The 25,455-nt window shown below is 38.5% G+C and overlaps 1 protein-coding gene across 1 annotated transcript; it reads right to left on the bottom strand.

The window, feature by feature from the left end:
• Window positions 1–929: 929 nt before the first annotated feature.
• Window positions 930–1,974, bottom strand: LOC103591808 (olfactory receptor 13H1-like). Its single transcript, XM_008574336.1, has one exon. The coding sequence runs from the start codon at window positions 1,881–1,883 to the stop codon at window positions 957–959; it is 927 nt and encodes a 308-aa protein (XP_008572558.1). The 5' UTR covers window positions 1,884–1,974; the 3' UTR covers window positions 930–956.
• Window positions 1,975–25,455: the final 23,481 nt, after the last annotated feature.

Genomic DNA, 25,455 nt, shown 5'->3' with positions numbered 1-25,455 from the left:
AGCTCATTTACCTGAAGGTGAGTAACTTAATGGGTAACCACTAACAGTGTTATACGTAAAGAAGGAGCAAAAATAATACCTGTACTAGAAATTCAAATCTCAGTAGGGATAATATTTGGGGTGGGAGCACTTCCTGGAGCTTCTCATATGTCAGTCACCAACTCTTTCAATGGTAAAGCCAGATCCTTTAAACAATTTTTCCCATCAGCGAAGATGCAGCTAAGTGCTATTTTGTTTTATTTTTTAAATTTTTAAAAAATTTTATTTTATTTTGTCAATATACAATGTGATTGATTATTTTGGCCAATTACCGAAACCTCCTTCCCTCCTCCCTCTAACCCCTCCCTCCGAACAATGTCCTTTCTGTTGCTTGTCGTATCAACTTCAAGGATTTGTAATTGTTGTGTCTTCTTCCCTCCCCCACCCATTTATTTGTGTATTTATTTATTTATTTATTTTTAGCACCCACAAATAAGTGAGAACATGTGGTATTTCTCTTTCTGTGCCTGACTTGTTTCACTTAATATAATTCTCTCTAGGTCCATCCATGTTGTTGCAAATGGCAGTATTTCATTCTTTTTTATAGCAGAGTAGTATTCCATTGTGTAGATATACCACATTTTCCATATCCACTCATCTGATGATGGACATTTGGGCTGGTTCCAACTCTTGGCTATTGTAAAGAGTGCTGCAATGAACATTGGGGAACAGGTATACCTTCGACTTGATGATTTCCATTCCTCTGGGTATATTCCCAGCAGTGGGATAGCTGGGTCATATGGCAGATCTATCTGCAATTGTTTGAGGAACCTCCATACCATTTTCCATAGAGGCTGCACCATTTTGTAGTCCCACCAACAATGTATGAGAGTTCCTTTTTCTCCTCAACCTCGCCAGCATTTATCATTCACAGTCTTTGCTAAGTGCTGTTTTAGAAGTTTAGAAGCAAAGGAGGCTTATGACCTTTTCCCCATAACTTTCCTCATTGCCCCTTTAACATCTTTGTTCCTCAGGCTGTATATCAGGGGGTTCAGCATGGGTGTCAAAGCTCCATAAAACACTGAGATAAACTTGTCCTTGTCTGGGGATGACTTGGACTGAGGTTTCACGTACATGGAGATGGCTGGCCCATAGAAGATTGTCACCACAGTCAGGTGAGAACCACAAGTGAAAAAGGCCTTGAGCCTGCCCTGGGCTGAGCGAATTCTTAGGACAGCAGCAGCAATTTGGACATAGGAGAGGAGGACAAACCCGAAAGGTAGGAGCAGGGTGAAGATACTGGTGATGAGGATCATAAGCTCATTGAGGGTGGTATCAGAGCAGGCCAGCTGAATGAGGGAGAGAATCTCACAGACAAAGTGGTTGATGACCTTAGCTCCACAGAAGTGAAGCCTCAGGGATAAGATGAGCATAACAGTGAGCCCAAGTGATGCACCCCATGAGGTAGCAGCCAACCAGACACATACTGGGCCATTCATGACCATGGAATAGCACAGGGGATTGCTGATAGCAACCACACGGTCATAGGCCATGACAGCTAGTAGGAAGCACTCTGTTGTGGATAAAGCCAAGGAAACACTCATTTGGGTCAAACATTGTGGGTAAGAGAGGTAGGGATGGGTAGAGAAGCAATGCAACAAGACCTGGGGCATGGAGGCTGTTCCATAACAAATGTCTAAGAAAGACAGATTACTAAGGAAGAAGTACATTGGAGTGTGGAGGTGGGGGTCAAAGTAGGTGAGAAAGATGATAAGTCCATTCCCCAACAATGTGCTGAGGTAAGTCATCAGCACCAATGTGAAAAACGTGCCTCTCCACTCAGGATAATTAGAGATGCCAATAAGGAGAAACTCAAACACTGCTGTGGCATTGTTCATGGTCATCCTTCCCTCTTGCACTATTCGTTGAATAGGTGACAATGCAGCTGCCTGAATTTATCTGAAAGAATGAGAACAAAGATGAGGGTGTGAAAAAGGTGGAAAGCGTTAGGGTGTGCAGGATCATTATCTTTGTGCTTTTCACAAGACATGGAACATGAATGGGATATCTATAATGGAAACAGATACAACACTAAAAATTCCTTCCTCAACACTGGGAAAACGGCAAGTTGAAAATAGTTACATGAAAAGTTCTCTAGCTCTCCTCCACTGGATGCCTTCTTGGATAATTTTTTTCCAACTAAGAAGAAAGGAAGGGGAGGCTATCTTCCTGTCTCTGTCACTGTTCTCCATTTACCAAGACAAATCTGATGCATAGACATGGTTAAACCTCAGTCAGCTTGAGATACTCATCTCCACCAAGAGGGTACCTTCTGACAGAGGAGATGTCTTAGCTAAAATATTGCCCATCCTTATGGCTATCTCTACTCCTAGATTGTGTATGCCTTTATTTTCCCACAGTGCCAGGATCTACCATGGTGCCTGAAATAGAGTGGGTGCAAAGTACCTCCCTGATCTCAATGGACATTATGTCCAGTCATGCCTCACTTAATGACAGGGATACATTTTGATAATTGCATCATTAGGCGATTTTGCTGTCATTGTGCAAACGTCCTAGAGTGTCCCTACACAAACGTAGATGGTATAGCCTACTACACACCTAGGCTCTATGGTATATCCAATTATAGTCTAACGGGACCACCATCGTATATGCAGTCCATCATTGACCAAAACGTCCTTATGCAGTGCATGACTGCAAACAGAGTGGTTCGTGGAACCCTTGAAATTTGTGAGAACCCTTTGCTAATATCCCCAGTTAAAGTTACATTTCTAGCTTCTCCTGTATTTTCTGAGCTGTGGTTGCTGAGCTGCGGTAAGGAGTGTGAAAATATAATGTGGTATTTCTAAAAGTGTGGGTGGTAAGGAGAGGACTTCAGTGAGCAGCCAATCTGAAAAGGCTCTCTCTTCCCACCCTCACCACTCTCTTTCCCCTCACCCTGTTTTATTTTTCTTACAGTACATTCCAATATCTGAAATTACACTAACAATTTGCTTAATTTTTGTCTCTCACTCAAATGTAAATTTAATGAGGACAGGGAACTTGTCTGCTTTGTTTACTGGTGTATCTCTAGTACCTAGAACAGTGCCTGGAGAATCACAAGGAACCAATAAATAAATTAACATATAAAGTCCTAAGCATTCAGGGATATTGTCCAGAATCTAACTACTCTTCTTGCCACCTGCATTGCCATCCTTTATGCCAAGGCATTGTCATTACTCACTTGGATTTTGTCAGTAACTTCCTTATTGGTTTCTCTGTTTCTGGCCTTGTCCCCATTCAGTTCAAAAGATTCAGTTAAATTGTAAGTCAGATAAGGCCACTCGTCCATTAATTTTTTTTTTTTAACTTGAGGTATGACTGACATACAAAAAGATATACATATTTAATGTGTACATCTTGATGAGTTTGAAGATAAGCATATACCCATGAAAGAGTCACCATGAGTAATGTCATAAATATAACCATCACTTCTCAAAGTTTCCTCCCTCCCTCTTTTATTTTTGTGATAATAACATTTAACGTATTACCTACCCTCTTAAGAAAACTTTAAGTATATGAGTACAATACCAGATTGTCAACTATAGCCTCCCATTTCAACCTCACTAAACACTAATCTCCTTACCTACAAGGCCCTACATGGTTTGCCTCCCCATTACCTTGCTGGCCCCAATTCCTGCTACCCTGTCTGTTGTCACTTTGCTCTGGTCACACTGGCCTCCTCACTTCCTCAAACACTCAAAGCACATCCCTGTCTCAGAACTTTAGATCTTGTCTCCATAGTCATGAAACCCAGATCCTTGCATGACCAACCTTCTCACTCCTCTCAGGTCTTTACTCACAAGACATCTTTTCAGTGAGTCCTTCCTGAGTCATCCTGTCTAGAAGTTCATCTCTACCCCCTAATTCCCCTAAAATTTTATGTTCCGCTTTCCTGTATTATTTTCTCCATAGAGTTACTTCTAGCATACTGTATATCTTATCTATGAGTTATGTTTATTGATTGTCTGTCTCAACTAGAATGTGTGCTCAATGAGGTCAGGGAATTTTGTTTGTTTTTTTCATTGTTGTATGCCCAAAACCTAGAATAGTGCCAGGTACAGGATAGGTGGTTAATAATTACTTGCTGAATGAATGTGTGAATGGAGCTCTTTATCTGTTCCATATTGAAAGGCAAATTCTCTTTTTCCATCTGCCTCTACCCTTGACATTGTTGTTTACATACTAAGCCCCCTTTAATCTATATGTGCTCCTCCATGAGACTAACTCTCCCTTTTCCTTCTAATCCCCTCCTCGAAGCTTCTGCCACTTATTCACTGACCATGTCTCTAGACAAGTTTCTTTTCCCTCACTTGGCCTGAAGTTTCATTTGCAATCTGGTTAAAGTAAATGATCTCTAAGAACCCTTATAGCTCTAACATTCTAGGATTCTCTGATTTTCCTGAAATAAAATGAAAAAATAAAAACCAACTTGCTTCTCAGAGTATGAGGAATCTAGTATATTTTTCTTCTTTGCTGGAAAGGCACGTGGGCTAGAAAATGGGTTTGCTAAGGGATGGATTTTCTCTAACCACTTCTGAGATGGGAGATTTACTTGTCCTTAGAAGCCTCTAGGAAAAAAGATTTCATAACTCCCCCTTTCCATGCCCTGAATTCCCAGTAACCTATCCCTGTAGCTCATTCTCTACCTTGCTTAGCCTCCCAGACAGGCTAAGTACATAAGGAAGGTAAATCCATGGATATGAAAGTGTTTGCCACTTGCAAAGAGGCAAATAAATGTAAGGGATGAAGAGGGTGATCTGCCTTCACAGGAGCGTCCTGAGAACTTGAGGAACCTAATGTTGCTTTTGCTTTCATTTGTCATGGGACCCTTAGAAAAAGGTTTTGCCTTGGACTGCCTCCACCTTTCCAAGGGAAAATTAAGAAAGTATCTCTACAGAGCGAGAATGCACAAAGATGAGGCAAATGGCTACACGAAACAATGCCTCAAAGCCTATTATATTTTAAGTTTGTACAATCCTATCTTAAAATATTTTGAATAATTGGGAATATATTAAGCTCCCAATTATCTACACATGGCTCATTCACAGTAGAATATCTAAAAAGATGATGGGCAGGCTGCAGATGGGAGGATGAACTGGTTTTGCGTAGAAGTAAAAGGCTAATCATTATGCCATTTAAAGGTCTGTGTTGCTCCTAGAACTCTATAAAACACACTGCTTTTGCTGTTAAATATTAAATATTGATAAATAGTTGTTTTCTCTCCTTATATGAATCTATCATTCCTAATGAGCCACAGGGTGTATTTTTTTTTTCCAGTATCGAAGGAGGGTTTACAAAGAGTCTATCCCTCATTCCCTCATGAGCCCACTAGAATAAATTGATGAGTCATTTGACTAAAAATTGGTGACTAGTCTATGGCTGTGGGACAGACTTGTTTTTAAGTGGTGTTAAGCTTATTGATAGAGATTGGGATTGAACCCCTGCCCTTGCCTCCATTAATACTTTGTCTGAAACCATGGAACAAAAATTGATGGCAATTTTCCTCTCACACTTAAATGCTGCTCAGCATTTATATTGAGGGGCTTATTTTTCATTTGGTCTAGGCCCTGCCCTCTAAAGACAGTGCTGTTTGTCTCATCCTAGAATTGCCATTAAGAAATTCCTGGCAAACTGGGCCCAGCATGTTTCCCATCTTAGTCCTGTTACCTGCAATTATTTATACAGGCTAACTTTCCTTTTAATTAATGGCTGCCCCTTATCTTCTTGGAGATTGCCCATGTCAGAGAGGTGGTTAGAGACCGAAAGCAAGGACAAAGGGAGAAAAGAAAAGAAATTCGAGCCTTGTCCTGTTACCTACTCTCCATTGGAGGTCCCTCTGAAGTACCAGTAGAAGGAGCAGAATGAGACTGCCCAAAAGAACAATTCTCTAAGAGTTACGAGGTTCGGAACTGTGATGATCTCCCTGCACACTCTCCTGGCAGGATTTCCAAAGCCTTCCCAGCTTGTCAAACTCCCAAATGCCTGAAAACCTCTGATGAAAGAAATTTTTTTTAGATTAAGTCAAATCTCAATTGGCAGACTCTTTGATCTGCAGCCCCTGGTAACGGCATCTAATTAAATTATTTAATTTCCTGGGCAAACATTTCTTTCACTGACATTTGACCCACATGCATCCTAATTCAGTCTCCCCTAGAAAAGTTATAACATATGGAAGATTGAGGTCATTTGAATATGGTGAATCAAGATCTGTAGAATATTTCAATTTGCAACCTGTTAGTTTAGACATCTTTTGCCTGTTGGCAATATTTATCTATCTATTTATCTTATCTCGGTGAGCTGGAACCCAACTAAACCAAACTGTCACTTTCTTAAAAAAAGAGGGAAACAATAAGAAAACATTCTGCACTCAGGGTTTTAAATTAAATCGGGTGACTTCCAAGAGAGGCACTGGGCTCTGTACATACCTTACCCTGTTTCCTACTTTTTCTCCACCACCTATTCTCAGTGCTGGAGAGTGAAAATATACAATCACATAAGCCAAGGTCTTGTGCATCCATAGTCAGCAAAACGATCTAATGATGGCAGTCATTTTATCTGCTAAGGCTGGAAAATGAACTCAAGCATTTCAGAAGCATTATACTGGAGTTGAAACTAAAAAAGAAAAGTCTTTTCGTTACCCTCTTACTTTTCCAGAAAATAAAACTGACCAGAACCTGATTTTCATTGAACTGTTTTGTTTAGAAACTGTGCTGTGTCTCCTCTTCTCTCCATCCAGGCTCAAATCTATAGATCTATATGTTTATCTGGAAGCTGTCACCTCTGGAAGCATATTTTGCTCTGAACTAAATCTATAAATCCTACCTTCTTGGCCTACTCATGATATCTGGGGTCCAATTCTCTTCTAGATTCAATTCCAAATGCAGGGAGTAAGTTGATGAGTTAGTAACTTAAATAAGTTGATGTTGCAAAGTGATACCAGACCATTTATCTCACAAGTAGAGTTCAAAGTTTCTGATCTTCACCAGAAAGATATAATTAACTTCCGAGAGCTTCAGGGACCTTATCCCAAACAGGAAAACAGGCAATTAAATTTTGCCAACCCAGAGCTGTTTGGGAAAAAAAAAAGAAAGAAAGAAAGAAAAAAAAGTGGCATCTTGTGTAGGGAAAACAAAGAAAAGAGAAAGGAGACCTTTGAGACCATGAGACTTTTATATACCACTGATGGGCTTTCCAGAGAACTAAGAAATAATTTTTTAAAATTTTGATTCATAGTTTCTTCACATTCGTTCTGTGTAAAATTGGTGTTGTGACAGAGCCTGCAGTTGGTAGAGAAATGTCTATCAAGGGACAGCTGGGATAGAGAGTGTGCAACAGAGATTGTTATTTATCCCCACGTTGAAATAACCCTTATGGTTGCCTTTCCAGTTTCACTTCCGCCACTCCAGCCTGCTCAAACAGCCTCCATGGTCTCTTGTTTCAACTGTATCAGGTCTATATTTCCTCATCTGACATGCAAGGTCAACTATCCCAATTCCTCATTTATTATTTAACATTCATTCATACATAAATACATTTATTCAACGAATATTTAATGAGCACCATGGTATGTGCTTGGGACTGAGGATATAATGGCACACACACAGAAATGGAGACATGGTTCCTACTTTTAGGAAGCTTACTGTTTGGTGGAGAAAACTGATATTAAGTAAACAATCAAGAATACAAATATGCACCTGTGGCAAGTTATATGTGGACAAACTGCACTATGATATAGGATAAGTTATTGATTCCCATGCCCACCTCTGTCTTCCATGGCTTCTCAGCACGATCTTTCCACTTGAATCAAGTTAATTTCTTCATTGCTCCACGAATACCCTCATGCTCACTCTCACTCCTTCCGTACCGATGCTTCTGATGTTCTACTAATTTGGAAAGCCAAAACCTACCCAATCTGTCTTTCAAGGCTCATTTTAGTTTTCTGGTTCTTTTGTGTTTCTGTGTTATCTGACTCTTCAACTATATCATAGGTAATCTGAGGACACATTGTTTTTCTATTTTTTTAACACTTTTAATGGTAGTGTCAGTAGATACAATATAGGGTAGTAGGAGACACTCTGGGGTAGTGGTTAAGGCTGTGTACTCAAGAGTTTACTAGCTCTGTAAACTTTTTTAAGTAATCCAAATAATCTGGGCCTAATTTCCCTTGGTTATATGAGTAAATAGATGTGAAATGCTTAGCACAGTGTCTGGCGCATGGTAAGTGTCAATAGATATTAGCATGTTAGCAATTTTTACTTTTCCAAATGCATTCACAAAAATTGGTGCTTACATTTTATAGATGAGAAAACGGAGACCCAAAGCAATCAAGTGAATTGGCCAAAGGTCACACAATTAATTAGAAACAGAGATGGATAGAAAACTCAGGTTTTCTTACTTTCAGACCAGTGCCTTTTGAGAAATTATTCATATGGTTTTTGCTTGATGGTTGTTTTGAGGACAAAGGTGTCAGATCTTGTACTCAGCAGATTTTGCCCAGGTCCTTGGGTAACTAAGCATGATGTGATATGAGTACCACATTAAGACACCTGTCTCTAGCTGAGGCTCGTTTCACTGCCAGTCAGAGTACAGTAATATTTAGGATACAGGATTAGTTTCTACAAGAATCACTTACCCTCAGTCAGCCTTATGGCCACTGAATGCATCCCCAATATGTCATTTCTCAAATTGGCCAGAAAGGAGGACCTAAGGAGAGAGTGAACACCTCACAAGCTGTCTGGCTTTGGGCAAGTCACTTCAGCTTTCTGGGCCTCTATTTCTTTTGCTGTACAGACCATCTCTGAGATCCATTACGGTTATGGTATTCTTGATTCTAGAGAAACTGTTTCTAGTCAAAGCATTTTTTTTTTAATAGTAGGTCTTAAGTATCTCTCTTGTATATGGGAGACAACTGAGCAAGTTATCTTAAGGCCTAGTAAAAAGGTGCTAGGGCAGATCTAGGTTAAACTGAAAAGGAAAACACTAATGAATTCTGTAGCTTAGAGTGAGGATGAATCTTAACAGTCAAATGAAGGCCTTAGGACATGGAGTAGTAGGAGTTACTGTGAGGAAAGGGAAAAAGGCAGGAGTTTGAGACTGAGCTGGTTGGAATACCTTTCACTGTTTTGGTAAGATTGTGACTAGTAGAAGACCCCCTTCAGTAACTCTGCTTCTGGTGCACTCTTGAAAAATCCTTAGAAGATGAACAAAAAAGAGAGTGTGCAGTTTATTCCAAAGGTCTAACTGTTGTCTACGCAATTCCTTGTCTTAGTCTTTGTGTGTGTGCCTGTCAAGAGTTGTGCACAAATTCATAATCTTAGTGTAGCAAGTGACAACTCTGCCTTCTTTCTCTTCTGTTATGAAGTATGCCTGAGCCATAGATTAGGAGTCACTGATTAGCAGAAAAAAGGGGAGATGAGATACTGGAGAGGACTGACCAGCCAAACATCTCAAAATAGCATTTAAGGAGATTTCTAAGAAAATTTGTCTCAACACTGAAAAATGATGTTCCCATCTTAAGTTGGAAAAATGTTTTTCCCATCTGTGTTGCTTTGGGTTGGTCCAAGACAAACAGAACATTTCTAATAGCTTTGAATCTCAGAGATTCCTCCAGGCTCTAGGGGCATGATTAGTATCAGTGTACTGCTCAAAGTTGAGCAATTAAAAAACGATTTCTTGCAAACCCCAAAAGATGCCACCCTGGGCATTGTTAAGAAGTTGGCAGACTTGGCAGTTAACTTGACCTAAAACTTCCAGCCCCATAATGACATACTAATTGTAAACAGTGGGGAAAAATGTAGAACACTTCCTCAAGATGAGAGTGGAGAAATTATGAAGGCTTAAAAACAATAAAAAAAAAAAAAGTTCTAAGCAAACAGAAGCCAAGCAGTGGGATTTAATCTCAAAAACTTTTTATGAGTTTGACACAAGAGAATTGTAACAAATGTGCTCATCGAAATTACACATGGGAGACTATCACAGATGACCTCAATATAAAAATGCAAATAGCCTGTGGGGAGATGTGGGTTCTAGTCTTGGCTCTGTCACAAACTTGCCTGTGATTGTAGTAAGTCCATTAACCTTTTTCTGTTTGTGAAATTGTGGACAGTCATACCTGTGTTAGGTACTGCACATGGATATTGTAAGGACCAAATTATATGCTGAGTGCAAAAGACATCTGAGGATATAAAGAAATATACAAGTTCATGGATTATTTTAAACCCAGGGTCTGAATGGAATTAGAGCAAGTCTACAGAACTCAGAATTAGGTCTAAATTTTAGGTTGAACATATTGTGCCTAATTGGTTATTTGGGGGGAATACATATCCATAAATATATACATTAGCTCATTTAATTTCACAATAGGCCTATGGAATAGATAATAACACCTTCATTTTATAGATTAAGAAACAGGCTTAAGAAATAAAATAATTTATATGGAGAGTGATAATCAATGCCTAGAACATAAGAAATCCTCAAAAAATGGAAATTAGCATGTAGCTTCCCATTAAACACTAATCTCCTTACTATGACTTACAAGGCCCTACATGGTTTGCCTCTCTATTACTTGATATATATATATATATATTCCCCCTTCCCCCCACTCCATTTTCTAGCCATTAGTTGATATATCAATTCATTGATGGAGTCATGAAAATTTACATATTTGATCTGTTCATTCATTTATTAATTCATTCATGTATCCACTTATTAAATAAACATATACTGACTATGCACTGTGATTTCAGACAATATGTCAGGAATTCAACGTTCAGAAATACATAAGTCTAGGTCGCTAACTTCAATGATCTTATCATTTAACGAGGAGATACAGACATCTAAAAAAGTACATGCCAAAAAGTATTACAGGTGTTTTGATAGGAATATCAACTATAATGGGAGACAGAATTGGGACTGGTCAATTCTACTGGGGATGATAGGTTGTCAGGTAAGGGTAATAGAGAAAGCAATGCTTAAGCTGAGTCTTTAGGATAAGTAAGTGCTTGTCAGAAAGTATTTTGGAAGGTAGAAAGGAAAACTATAGAAAAGGAAAAGTGTGTATCAAGCCCTAGAGATGTTAAACCTCTTTTTTTTGTGGTTATGAATATTCATGAAATATAAAACTGACTGTCACCACTCGTGCCCAAGATGTGATAGCCAGATCAATACTGCAGCATGCCCGTTACCACAAATTGCGATTATGCCCCATGTCCCCCGCTCAGTTTATCCCTGATCTCCACATATCACTTCCCCATCCCCCTTTCCCCCAACCCACTTTGTATCTCTAGGTCTGCTCTCTCCCTCTGCAAGTCCAATGCACCACTGTGATTCTTCTTTCCTTCCTTCTCTCTTAGCTCCCACTTATGAGTGAGTACATGCGGTATTTTTCCCTCTGTGCCTGGCTTATTTCACTCAACATAAGTTTCGCCAAGCTCATCCATGTTGTTGCAAATGGCAGAATTTCATTCTTTTTTATGGCAGAGTAGTATTCCATTGTGCATATATACCACAGTTTCCCTATCCAATCATCCATCAATGGACATTTAGGTTGGTTCCATATCTTGGCTATTGTAAACAGAGCTGCAATGAACATGGGAGCGCAGGTATCCCTTCAACATAATGATTTCCATTCCTCTGGGTATACACCCAGAAGTGGGATTGCTGGATCATATGGAAGATCTATCTGCAGTTGTTTGAGAAACCTCCATACTGTTTTCCATAGTGGTTGTACTAAGTTACAGTCCCACCTACAGTGTAGGAGCGTTCACTTCTCTCCACACCCTCACCAGCATTTGTTATTCACCATCTTTTTGATTTTAGCCAGTCAAAGTGGGGCGAGGTGATATCTCAATGTGGTTTTAATTTGCATTTACCTGATGACTAGTGATGTTGAGCATTTTCTCATGTATCTGTTGGCCATTGTATGTCTTCCTTTGAAAAATGTCTATTCACCTCCTTTGCCCACTTTTTAATTGGGTTGTTTATTTTTTTACTGTGGAATTGCTTGGGTTCCTTGTATATTATGGATATTAATCCCTTGTCAGATGCATAGTTAGCAAAAATTTTCTCCCATTCTGCAGGTTGTCTTATCACTCTGTTGTTTCAGCTCCTTTACCTTAGTTTGGGAAATAAGCAGCTCTGCATGGCTTGAGCACAGCACATAAGAGAAAGCGAAGTAAGTAATGAGATTGCAGAGGTAGGTGGAGGTCAGGTAATAAAGGCCTTGTTCATCATACTAAGGACTTGGACTTTGTTGTCCAAGTAATGAAAAGCACTGCAGTTTAAAGATGGAGAGTAGTAGGGCTAGTTTTGGTTTTAGAAAGATCACCCTGGCAGCATTATGGAAGATGGAAGGGGGGGAGGGGAGTCTGGAGACAGCTGCATCAGAGCATATCAGTAGAGACATAAAAGAGGAAATAGATGAGAGACATTGAAAGACAAAACTAGCAAACTTGGTCACTCAATGGACTTGAGTGGTTATAGGGATGCAGGGATAGAGTGAGTGTGAAATACAAGAAGGTGAAGGTAACTAATGGTTATGTTAACCAATGTAGACACTGTGGTAGGAAGATCAGGTTGGAGGGAGAGATAATAATTCAGTTTAGAGTGTATTGAATTTGAGAAATATTTGGGTGAAGATGTCTAGCAGGCAATTTAGATATGTAATTCTGGAGTGCAAAAGAGAGATGTGGCCTTATTATATGAATGCAGGGACCATTAATATATAGAAGATAACTAAAGCTATGAGATAGATGTGATCATTTAGAGATTATTAGCTTTCTGACCTTGGACACATTACTTAACTTCTCTGTGCTTCAGTTGTATCATCATATGTATAATGGGAAAAATAATAATTCGTAGGATTTTGTGAGGATTAAAGGAGTCAATATTTGCTCTTAGAACAGTGTTTGGCACTTAAGAAGTAGTATGAAAGTTTCTGCTAGACAAACAAAAACAATATAAACGCTTGAGAACAGAATTTTGACTGTCTTGTTTACTAATTTTCTAGCTCGTATATTCACTCATTTGTGAAATGAGTGTATAAATGTTAATTTTATTCCTTCCCCCTCTCTTCAACTTCTATTTTTTTTTTATTCCCAAACAAGGGCTATTCTTGGAGAGTTTGTGTAGAATTCCAACCTTTAATTCAACCAAGGGCAAGTTATAAGACTGAGTTCTCTGTTGTTTTTTTCTTAACAGATTTATTGAAATATAACTCACATACCATACAATTCACCCATTTAAAGTGTACAATTTAATGGTTTTTAGTATATTCATAGATTTGTGCAACCATCACCAAGTTAATTTAGGACATTTTTATCACCTCAAAAAGAAACCCTATACCTTTTCCCTATATCCCCCACCAACAAGCCCTGCCTTAAGCAACTACTAATCTTTCTGTCTCCATAGATTTACCTATTCTGGACTTTAATACGAATAAAATCACATAATATGTGTACTTCTGTGATGGACCTTTTTAATGTAGCATAATGTTTGTGAGGTTCATCCAAGTTGCAGCATATATTACTCTATTTGTTTATATGGCCAAACAATATTCAATTGAACATGGGTGTTTTTCCAGTAATTTGGACCTTCTTTAATTTATTTTAAAAATATTTTGTAGTTCTCAGAGTACAAGTTTTGTACTTTTTTTGTTGAATTTATTGCTGACTGGCTTGTTCTTTTTGATACTATTGTTAATAGAATTGTTTTATTAATTTCATTTTCATACTGTATATTTCAAGTAAATTTCACATATTGAACTTGAATCCAGTAGGTTTTTTTTTCCCTGGTGGATTCCTTAGGATCTCCTATACATAAGATCATGTCATTTGAAAATAGAGATAATTTTACTTATTCCATTCTAATCTTCATGCCTTTATTTCTTTTTATTGCCTAATTGACCTATCTAGAACCTCCAGTACAATATCGAATAGAAGTGGCAAGCGTGGACATCCTTGTCTTGTTCTTGATTTAAGGGGAAAGCATCCACTCATTCATAATTAAGTATGACGTTATTTGTGGTTTTCTTATAGATTCCCTTTATCAGGCTGAGGAAGTTTTCTTATAATCCTAGTTCGTTGAGTGCTTTTGTTATAAAAGAGAAGGCTGAGCTTTCGATAAAAGCATATTAGAGACTTTTAATGAAATTTCTATCATTGTTGATGTTTGCACACAGACTGGAGGAGTACATTTTACGATTATTTTTCCATTACATGGGACATTGGGTAACATGATTCTTTAATCTTATCATAATAAATTTTAGGGACTGTCTTAAATCATAGTTTTGTTAACAGTATTGTGTTAAATACTGCTGAAATCATCTAGGTCTTTGTTAGACATTGGAAAACACTTTGATGTGTAAAGCTTTTCACGGAAATATTTCTCCCAATGGACACTGTCCCGTGCTGTGCACAGCAAAATTAACTCCAGCATGATCAAACATTTCTATGAATGCTATCATCAATTCCTCATCCTCCCTGCTTACTGGGGGATGGCAACAAGGACAAATTAGGTTAAGTGTAGAGTGCCTTAATTTGATCGAATCTCTCCAATCTTGGGATCTTGGAGACCTTTTCTTACACTATCCTTCTTGACAGCATCACTGGAAAAAAGTGAGGGGTCAATATTATCATCCCTAAGGTACAGATAGATACGGATCAAGGAACCTCATCATCCTGTCTCTCATTTTATCACTGGGTTCTCACCACTCCAATTGGAAAGAGAGGAAGCACTTAAGGTAAAACTTCCAGAAAAGCGTTTGAGCTGAAAGTTTTAAGAAGAAACAGTTCTATAATTAATACATTATTTCCCTCAAAGATGTTAGGTTACAGCTAATCTGTAAGAAGGGTTAGGGCAAAGGGACTCCAGTTCTTTAGAGGAATTTAATTCCACTATTGACATCTAAGCATAAAAATACCAGCAATAGAACAATTAATATTTGCATAACCTTGTATAATTTACAGAGCATTTTTATATTTATTAAAATGTCCTTAATAGCAAAGCCATGAAACATCCAATTCAGAATATAGTAGGAAGGGCGCCTTGAGGTGTAGTTCATAGTAAATCATGGAAGTTCCGATATTAGAGGCTGAGATAAAAGATTTTGATGTTTGTTCATAGTGTCCTTAGATGACCATAACAGCACTTAAGTGTTTTCTAGATAGAAAGTGTATTTAACTTCCAGACACTTGGTGTCATTGTTGTTGCTTTAATATCTCTATAAAGACTTTATCAACTCCAAGTAAAATAATTAAACTCTATGCCATGTAGGAAAGCTACAGATTTGCCTTTTGTCTGAGGATGTAGATCTTGACTCTTACCAGATGTTTCGGTGAAAAAACTTACTTACTTTTCTATTTTGGGCCCCCCTCGAGGACACCTGGGGTTAATGTCTTTTAATGGGAAGAGACCAAGTCAAATGAAGATGAAAATTCCTTGAGTGGCTGCAACACTGGGCAAAAGCAGGCAGGGCCAGGGCTTCTCATCTTTTTCTTGTTATTGTTACATAGTTGACTGTACATATCTGTGGAGTATGGAGTATCAGTACCTGTGTGCAATATGTGATGCTCAAATCAGGATAATTAGCATATTTGACATTATACAATGTAATCATTTTTCATGGACCTTTACCAATTCCTCCCTTAATCCCCCCTGCCTTCCCCCTTTCACACCTCTGGTAACTTCAATTCAGTTCTCTCCTTTGGAAAGTTCAATGTATTATTGTAATTGTTGTATCCTTCTTTTTTAAAAAAATATTTATCTTTTATCTCCCACATATGAGTGAAGATGTGCTTGGCTTATCTGACTTAATATAATTTTCTCTAAGTTCATCCATATTGCTGTGAATGGCAATATTGCATTCTTTTTTATGGCAGAGTAGTATTCCATTGTGTATATGTACCACATTTTCCTTTTCTAGTCATCCAACAATGGACATTTAAGTTGGTTCCACCTCTTGGGTATTGTACATAGAGCTGCAGTAAACATGGGAATGCAGGTATCCTTTTGACATGATAATTTCCATTCCTTTGGGTATATACCCAGCAGTGGAATTGCTGAATTGTATGGCAGTTCTATCTGTAGTTGTCTGAAGAACATCCATACCATTTTCCATAATGGCTGTATCAATTTACAGTTCCACCAGCAGTGTAGGAGGGGGTCCCCTTTCTCTGCACCCTCACCAGCATTTGTTATTCTCTGTGTTTTTGATAATAGCCAGTCTAACTGGGGTGAGACGATATCTCAATGTGGTTATTATTTGCATTTCCCTGATGCTGAGTGGTGATGAGCATTTTTTCACGTGTCTGTTGGCCATTCGTATATCTTCCTTTGACAAATGCCTGTTCAGCTCCCTTGCCCATTTTTTAATTGGGTTACTAGTTGTTTTACAGTTAAGTTGTTTGAGTTCCTTGTATACTCTAGATATTAATCCCTTGTTGGATGCATCATTTGCAAATACTTTCTCCAACTCTGTAGGTTGTCATTTTGCTCTTTTGTTTCTTTTGCTGAGTAAAAGCTTTTTAGTTTGATATAATCCCATTTGTTTCTTTTTCCTTTTGTTTTCTGTGCTTTGAGCGTCACATACAAAATCTCTGCCCAGTCCTATGTCCTGAAGTGTTTCCGCTGTGTTTTCATTTAGGAGTCTTATAATTTCAGGTCTGACATTTAATTCTTTAATCCACTTTGAGTTGATTTTCATATATAGGGAGAGATATGGGTCTAGTTTCATTGTTCTACAAATGTATATCCACTTTTCCCAGCACCATTTCTTGAAGAGGCAGTCTTTTCCCCAATGTACGTGCTTGGCGCCTTTGTCAAAGATCAGTTGGCTGTAAGTTTGTGGGTTGATTTCTGGGCTCTCTATTTTGTTCCGTTGGTCCATTTGTCTGTTTTTATGCCTGTACCATACTATAGCTTTGCAGTATAATATGTAGTAAGGTACTATTATGCCTCTGGCTTTATTTATTTATTTATTTTTGCTTTGGATAGCTTTGGCTATTTGGAGTCTTTTGTTGTTCCATATGAATGTTAGGGTTTTTTTAAAAATTTATTTCTGGGCTGGCCCGGTGGCTCACTGCTACAGTGCACCACTTGGGAGCACGGCAGCGCTCCCGCCGAGGGTTCGGATCCCACATACAGACCGGTTCCCGCTCACTGGCTGAGCGAGGTGCGAGCGCGACACCGAGGGTTGCGATCCCGTTGCCGGTCCTGGTCCGGTACGGGCGCGACACTGAGGGTTGTGATCCGTTGCCGGACACGAAAAAAAAAAAATATTTCTGTGAAGAATGTCATCGGTATTTTGATGGGGATTACATTGAATCTATAGATTGCTTTGGGTAGAATGGACATTTTCACAATGTTAATTCTTCCAACCCAACAGCATGGAATGTTTGCGCAACACCGAGGGTTGCGATCCCGTTGCCGGTCCCCGGTACAGGCGCGACACCGAGGGTTGCGATCCCGTTGCCGGTCCTGGTCCGGTACGGGCGCGACACTGAGGGTTGTGATCCGTTGCCGGACACGAAAAAAAAAAAATATTTCTGTGAAGAATGTCATCGGTATTTTGATGGGGATTACATTGAATCTATAGATTGCTTTGGGTAGAATGGACATTTTCACAATGTTAATTCTTCCAACCCAACAGCATGGAATGTTTTTTCACTGTTTTGTGTCCCCTTTAACTTCTTTCAGGAGAGGTTTGTAGTTCTCATTGTACAGATCTTTTACCTCCTTGGTTAAATTTATTCCCAGGTATTTTAATTTTTTGCCGACTATTTTACATGGGCTTTCTTTCTTGATTTCTTTTTCTGCTCGTTTGTAGTTGGAGTATAAAAAAAGGTACTAATTTTTGCATGTTGACTATGTATCCTGCAATTTTAATGAAATTGTTCATCAGCTCTAAGAGTTTTTTGGTAGTATTTAGTTTTTTTCTATATATAGCATCATGTCATCAGCAAATAGGGACAGTTTGACTTTGTCTTTTCCAGTCTGGATGCCCTTTCTTTCTCTTGCCTAATTGCTCTGGCTAATACTTCCAATGTTGTGTTAAATTGGAGTGATGAGAGTGGGCATCCTTGTCTTGTTCCTGTTCTTAATTCAGGATAATATCAGTGATAGGTTTGTCATATATGACTTTCATTGTGTTGAGGTATTTTCATTCTATACCTAATTTGCTGAGAGTCTTCATCACGATGGGATGTGAAATTTGTCAAATCATTGAGATAATCATATGATTTTGTCCTTTATTTTGTTGATGTGGTGTACCACATTTAGTGATTTGTGTATGTTGAGTCATCCTTGCATCGCTGGGATGAATCCCACTTGATCCTGGTGCCTAAATTTTTTGATGTCCTGCTGTATTCTGATTGCTAACACTTTGTTGAGGATTTTTGTATCTATGTTCATCAGAGATATTGGCCTGTAATTTTCTTTTTTTGATGTATTTTTGTGTGTTTTTATATCTGGGTGTTTCTGTCATAGTAGAATGAGTTTGGGAGAATGGCCTCTGTCTCAATATTTTGGAATAGTTTGAAGAGAAATGGTATTAATTCCTCTTTAAAGGTCTGGTAGAATTCAGCAGTAAAGCCATCTGGTCCTGGGATTTTCTTTGTTTGGAGACTGCTGATTACTACTTTAATCTTGCTGCTTGTTATTGGTCTGTTCAGGTTTTGTGCTTCTTCTTCGTTCAGTCTTGGTAGTTTGTATGTGTCCAAAAATTTATTTATTTGCTCCAGGTTTTTATATTTGTTGCTGTATAGTTGTTGATAAAAGTCTGTAATGATTCTTCGTATTTCTGTGATATTAGTTCTAATGTCCCCTTTGACATTCTTAATTTTTTTTATTTGGGTCTTTTGTTTTAGTTAGCCTACTAATGGCTTGTATATTTTGGTTTTCATCTCAGAAAAATAACTTTTTTTTATTGATCTTTTGTATCATTTGGGGGGGCTCTATTTCATTCAGTTCTGCTCTATCTTAAATATTTCTTTCTGTCTTCTAAGTTTGGGATTGGATTAATGTTGTTTTTTTAGTTCTGTGAGGTGTAGAGTTAGGTTTTTTATGGGAAATCTTCCTAGACTTTTGATGTAAGCATTTATTGCAATAAATATCCCTCTTAGTACTGCTTTTGTGTTATCTCACAAGTCTTGGCATGATGTGCTTTTATTTTCATTAGTTTCAAGAATTTTTTTGATTTCCTGTTTAATTTCCTCTTAGACCCAAAGGTCATTCAGAAGCATGTTATTTACTTTCTATTTGTTCATATAGTTTCCTGACTTTTGTTTGTTATCGATTTCTAGTTTCAGTCCTTGTGGTATGAACAGAAACTTGAAATGATTTCAGTTTTTAAAATTTGGTGGGACTTGATTTGTGACCTGTTGTCTATCCTGGAGAATGAGCTGATGAGAAGAATGTATATTCTGTAGTTGATGGATAAAATGTTCTGTAGATATCTTCCAGGACCAATAGTCCTAAAGTGTAGTTTAAATCCTATGTTTCTCTCTTGATTTGTTGCCTAGATGATCTGTCCAGTACTGAGAGAGGGGTGTTCAGGTGGTTCCCTACTATTATTGTGTTGGGGTCTATCTCTTTCTTTAGATGAATAGTATTTGCTTTATAGATCTGCATGATCCAGTATTGGGTGCACATATATTTATGACTATTTTGTCTTCTTGTTGGATAGATCCCTTTTTCATTATATAGTGACCTTTTTTTTTCTCTTTTTATGTTTTTTTTTGTTGTAAAGTCTATTTTATCCAATATAAAAATAGCTACTTCTGCTTGTTTTTGGTTTCCATGTGTGTTGTGTATCTTTTTTCCCTCCCTTCACTATTAGTCTGTGTGCATCCATACAGGTGAGGTGATTCTTTTGAAGACAGCATATAGTTGGGTCTGGCTTTTTAATCAAGTCAGTCTGTGTCTTTTGAGCAGGGAGTTTAAACCATTTACATTCAGAGTAGTTATTGAGCATTATTGTCTTACTCTTGGCATTTTATCAATTTTCATTTGGATGTTTTATACGTCTTTTGTTCCTTTTTTCTCCTTTTATTGTTTGTCTTTGATGTTTATTGAGTTTTGTGGTGGTAACTTTTAGTTCCTTTCTCTTTCTCATTGGCATTTTTGTTCTACCAGTGGGTTTTGTGCTTTCTCGTGTATTTGTGGTAGTGATTATTGTTTTTTGGATTCTAGATGCAGGACTCCCGTCAGGATTTCTTGCAGGGCCGGTTGTGTGGTGGTGAACTTCTGCAGTTTTTGTTTGTCTGGGAATTATACTATTTTTCCCTCATTTGTGAAGGATAGCATTGCTGGGTAGAGTATTCTTGGCTGGCAGTTCTTTCTTTTAGTATTTTGAATATATCATCCCATTTTCTTCTGTCCTGCAGAATTTTAGTTGAGAAGTCTGCTCTTAGTCTGATGGGGAATCCCTGATAGGTGACAGTGCTTTTTTCTTGTTGCTTTTAACATTATCTGTTTGTCTTTGAGCTTTATCAGGATCTTTTTGGATTGAATCTGTCTGTGGATCTTTGAGCCTCCTGGATCTGAAGGTCCATGTCTCTTCATATATCTGGGAAGTTTTCCACTATTATTTCATTGAATATATTTTCTATACTTTTTCCTTTCTTTTCCCCTTCAGGAATACCCATGATTCAGATGTTTGTGTTCTTAAAGTTGTTTGCTATTTCTCTTAGATTTTCTTCATTTTTAAAATTCTTTTTTTCTTTTTATTTCCACCTGAGTTTTTTCAAAGGGACTGTCTTCCAGATCAGAAATTCTTTCTTCTGCTTGCTCTAGCCTTCTGCTTAAGCTCTCAGTTGTGTCTTCTATTTTGTTGAATTACTCCTTCAGTTCCATGAGTTCTGCTACCTTCTTTTTAAAAGTATCAATCTCTTTGTAAATTTCCTCCTTCATATCTTGGATAGTTTTGCTTAGTCAGTGCATTGTGTTGTCTAACTGTGTCTTCTTGTATCTCATTGAGTTTCCTTAAGATTTTTACTCAGAATTCTTTTTCAGCCATTTCAAGGGTTTCCTGTTCTATGGTGCCTGGTACTTGACAGTTATTGTGTTCCTTTAGTGGACTCATATTTTCTTGTGTTTTCATATTTCCAGTGTCTCTACATTGACATCTGGTCATCTGGTAGAGGAGTTGCTTCTTTTATTACTTTTCTTCTCTAGACTCCACTGGTGACCCTCCTCGTGTCAATGCAGTCAAGTTGTTGGCAGTCCACCTGCATAGTTACAGTGGTTGCTGTGGCTGCTGCTGTGGTATCAGGCTGCCCATACGGTGGTGGTGGTGGCTTTGGTGGGCTGCCCACATGACATTGGTGGCTCCAGTGGTGGAGGACTGCTCACATGGTTGCTTGCCGGTGCTGGTGGTGGCAGTGACTGCAGCAATGGTAGTTATAGCAGCTGCCTACTTGGCTTCAGTGTCCACAACAGTGGACTGCACAGCTACAGTGTCTGCAGTGGCAGCGAGTTTATCTCATGGTGGCTCTGGTGGCATTGGTAGCTGCAAGTGCCTCCCTTGCATCTGCAGTGTCCTTGGTGGCAGCAGGGTTACCTCATGGGGGTGGCAGCAGTGCTGGTGGCTTCACCTGCCTTCTTCACATCTGTAGCGTACACAGTGGCTACGGGGTTACCTCGTGGGGATGGCAGGGGTGCTGGCAGCTGCGACTGCCTCCCTCAACATCTGCAGTGTCCCCAGTAATTTTGTGGTAATTTTGTGGCTGTGACGACAGTGGCACTGGTGGTTGCATCTGCAGTGTCCTTGGTGGTGTCTTTGCCAGCAGTGGAGTTACCTTGTGGCAGCAGCATTTGTGCCTTGCAGCAGCTGCAAATACCTTCCTTGCATTTGTAGTGTCCTTGGCAGCAGCGGGGTTAACTCATAGTGCTGGCAATGGCAGAGGTGGTTATGGCCACCTCACTCACATTTGTGGCCACTCTCAGGACTGCTGCTCTGCTGGGAGCTACTCTGCATTGGGAGATGGTTCTGGGACTGGACAATGGCTCTGGCAACTGTGGTGGCAGTGGCAGTGGGCTTGTTTTGATTGTCTTCTGTGGGAGGAACATGCCCTGGACACCTCTAGTCTGCCATCTTCCCAGAAACCCAGGGCTTCTCATTTGGACCAAATAAATTCAAGGGCTAATGCAGAGGACATGAAAAAGTTTTCAGTTTTTACTTTTTCCAATAATAGGTTTTGTCTGGAAAAGCTACTTTTGAGAACATAAGACAATACATTATATAGACTCTCCAAGATCACAAATTAGTATTTCCAAATTAAGATGAAATAGGTCCCTTCAGAAATGTACTTTTCTGGTCATTAATAGATTTAGCCTCGAGTTTGTAGGCTTTTCATTCGCTTCCTCACACATTCATTCATTTCCCTCACCCATTCATAGAAGCATTTATCGAGTGCCTGATGTTTTTTAAGCCTGTCTCCAATCATTTCTTTGAAAGGTGACCCATTTGGAAGGCTCCTAAAAAGCTTGCTGAGTTGATGGATATTTTTAGTGCAATCTGAATGCATAAAATCTGAAGTTTGTTGGAAAGGGCTTTGGAAATAAGCTGATCACTCTTGCCATTTCCTCTGCTGAGAAGTCACAGGCAGCCTTCTGAAAACTAAGGGCTAAGGCAAATGCCACCTGCAGGGCTCTGTATTTCCTCTTGCAGATTCACCGTGCCTGCCTAGGATGGGGCTCACACCATCTCTGCCTGCTCAGCCCCATGGAACCTCTTCTTGCCCTTTGGTTTCAGCGTTTTTGTCACGCAGGTGCTTGGCAGTTAACATCGCAGCTTCCCAGGTGACTGAGTAGGGAAGATTTGAATCTTCTTATGAAAGTCAGTGTAAAATAGAGATTTCAGAGACCAATGAAAGAGTCATTTCCACAGCATGCATTTTTGGCTGTTTTGATGTCCTTTCTTTTGGATAGCAGAGAAGCCAACTTCTTGGCTAAAAGATAATCTTCTGAGATAATTCCTCTGAGAGACTATGCAGAGTCAAATGTTCATGTTATATGAAGGTATCTTCCCTGTCCATTACATAGGATCTATCTGTGTCTCCATGTACGGGTCAGGTTTACTAAATTGTTTAAAAAATATGTAAGTCCTTTGGATAGTCTTTTGATTTAAGATGAACAGTTGAATCCTTAATGACACTTTACTATATTTAGCAAATACCATCAAAAGGTAGAGATAGCTGTAAAAGTGAGAGTAAACCTATGGTAGCAAGTAGGAATAAAGAATAAACCTTTCAGAAGTGACAATTATTAGGAAACCAAACGAGTTTAAAATAACTCGGGGAAGTTAAATATCTGGGTTGGGTTCCTGCAGCCTGGTTAGGAAAAGGACAGGGCCACTGGAAAAGTAATTTTTTTCTATGAAACCTTGTAAAAGCCTCATACTCAGAACTAACAGGGGCTTAGATTCAGTAAAGACCAGAGAAGGGAAGATGTCTATGGTGTATAATTATTGATTTGTTTGCAGTCTGACCTGTTGCTTTTCATCTTGGCCAATGAAAGAGAAATGAATATGAAATCATCACAAGTATGATATGTGACCTGTGGAGATTTAATGCTTCCTCAGAATACATACATAACCACGTATAGAATGTTAGAAAGTTTTCCTAGAAAAACCCCAAGTTTCTGGTTTTCCAAGCTCACTATCCCAGCACCTCTCTTCAGAGCAAATTCTTAACCAAAGATTGGTCTTAATTAAAAGATGAGTAACAACCAAAAAGGAGCCAGCAGGGCACATATGCTAAGATATTCTAGTGAAGATGAGGAAAACAATGTAACAAGTGAGAGGTAATTGAAATATACATAACAAAAATATGCTACAAAGCAGAAGAAAATATTCAACAAAGACTTATCTCTAAAATTAAATAAATTAAAGAAAATATAGGGTTTCTGAAACAGCACCTTGAAGATAACCTGCAAAAATTCAAAGAAGAGATAATGGTAGGACACCGGAAATGACAAGTGAACTGGCAGAGCTCCAGAAAGAACTGTAAGAGGAGAGAATAAAAAATATGTATTGGAGAAATGAAAAGCATGATAACAGCAATAGAATTGAGAGCCTAGGCACTGCTGAACATACAGTCAAACTCATTGTATACACATCTATATCAGTGGCTTAAAAATGATCAAGTTGAAATGTAAAAGAAAAGAGAGCTGGAAAGATCTGGGCAGAAAATTATAAATACAGAAAATAGTAGAGGTCTAACAGAAGCATAATTGATATTTCTGAAAAAGAGAACAGAAAAAGAAACAAAACAAAAAAGTAGTAATAAAAGAAGATCATAACCTGCATAATTAATACAAGTGTACTTCATAAAGTTCATGGAAAGATTCATATTATCTTTTAATTCAATTTTTCTGTGAACTTTGTGAGGTACCCTCATGTGCATAGCCTATCTCTGCTGAAAATATTCTGGGAACCTCCTGAAAACTAAGGGCCAGGGGAAATGCTGCATGCAAGTTCTACATTTTCTTTCGCAAACTAGCAGTGCATGACTGGGATGGGGTACACACTGCCCATACTTGCTTATCCACGTACAGCCTTTCCTTGTCCTTTAGTTTTGGGTTTTGTGTCATAGAAAATACCAATACCAAGGCATAGTCTGCTAAAGTTACTGTTCTTCAAGTATAAATCAAACGATTATATGAGTATTCAGGCCACTTCTCCCCCATCAGATTAATTGTAAAAGCAAAAATTCAGGCTGGCACCATACTGTTACACAATGTTAATTAATTCTAGAAGACAGTGAAGGAACATCTCATGTCTTAAGGGGAAAAAATGAGTCCCCCAAAATTGTACGTATCCAAATTGTCGCTCAAATATAATGATCACAGACATGTGCAAGAATGCAGGTATAACAGTTTCTATTGCTGCTGTAACAAATTACCAACTCCAAGGCTTAAAACGATGTAAATGTATTGTCTCATGGTTTCTGTACATTAGAAGTCTGGGAGTAGCATAGCTCTGCTGATTTCTCTGCTTAGAGTCTCACAAGGCTCATATGATTACATTAGGCTCTCCTGGATAATCTCCCTATCTTAATGTCAACTGATTAGTAACCTTAATTCTATGAGCTAAATCTCTTCTGCAGTTTGGCATAGCATATTCCTAGGATCCCAGGATTAGAGCATGGACATCTCTGGGGGACCATTATTTGTCCTACCAGAGTAGGTAATCCTTTGTGAAAAATTCAAGCAATTAAGATACACATGAAAAAATTTTAATGGAAGGATTGGTGATGAACATGAAATACATTTTAAAATAGAATTACAGACCAGAATATAAAAATAATTGCATTACTGTATTTAGGAAGATGATTGGTAGCTGCTATAATGAGCAACATCAAAATCTCAGAGGTTTAACTCGCTAAAGGGTTATTTCTTGTTCACATCACTGTTTGCTTAAAG

This window comes from Galeopterus variegatus, unplaced genomic scaffold (genome assembly GCF_000696425.1).
Source record: "Galeopterus variegatus unplaced genomic scaffold, G_variegatus-3.0.2 Scaffold1033, whole genome shotgun sequence".
Lineage (NCBI taxonomy): Eukaryota > Metazoa > Chordata > Mammalia > Dermoptera > Cynocephalidae > Galeopterus > Galeopterus variegatus.
The sequence above is the reverse complement of the archived record's forward strand: the minus strand, read 5'-3'. Positions and strand labels throughout refer to the sequence as shown.

Excerpts from the sequence above, each read along its gene's own strand:
- LOC103591808 (XM_008574336.1), bottom strand. The coding sequence starts at position 1,883 with ATGACCATGAACAATGCCACAGCAGTGTTTGAGTTTCTCCTTATTGGC.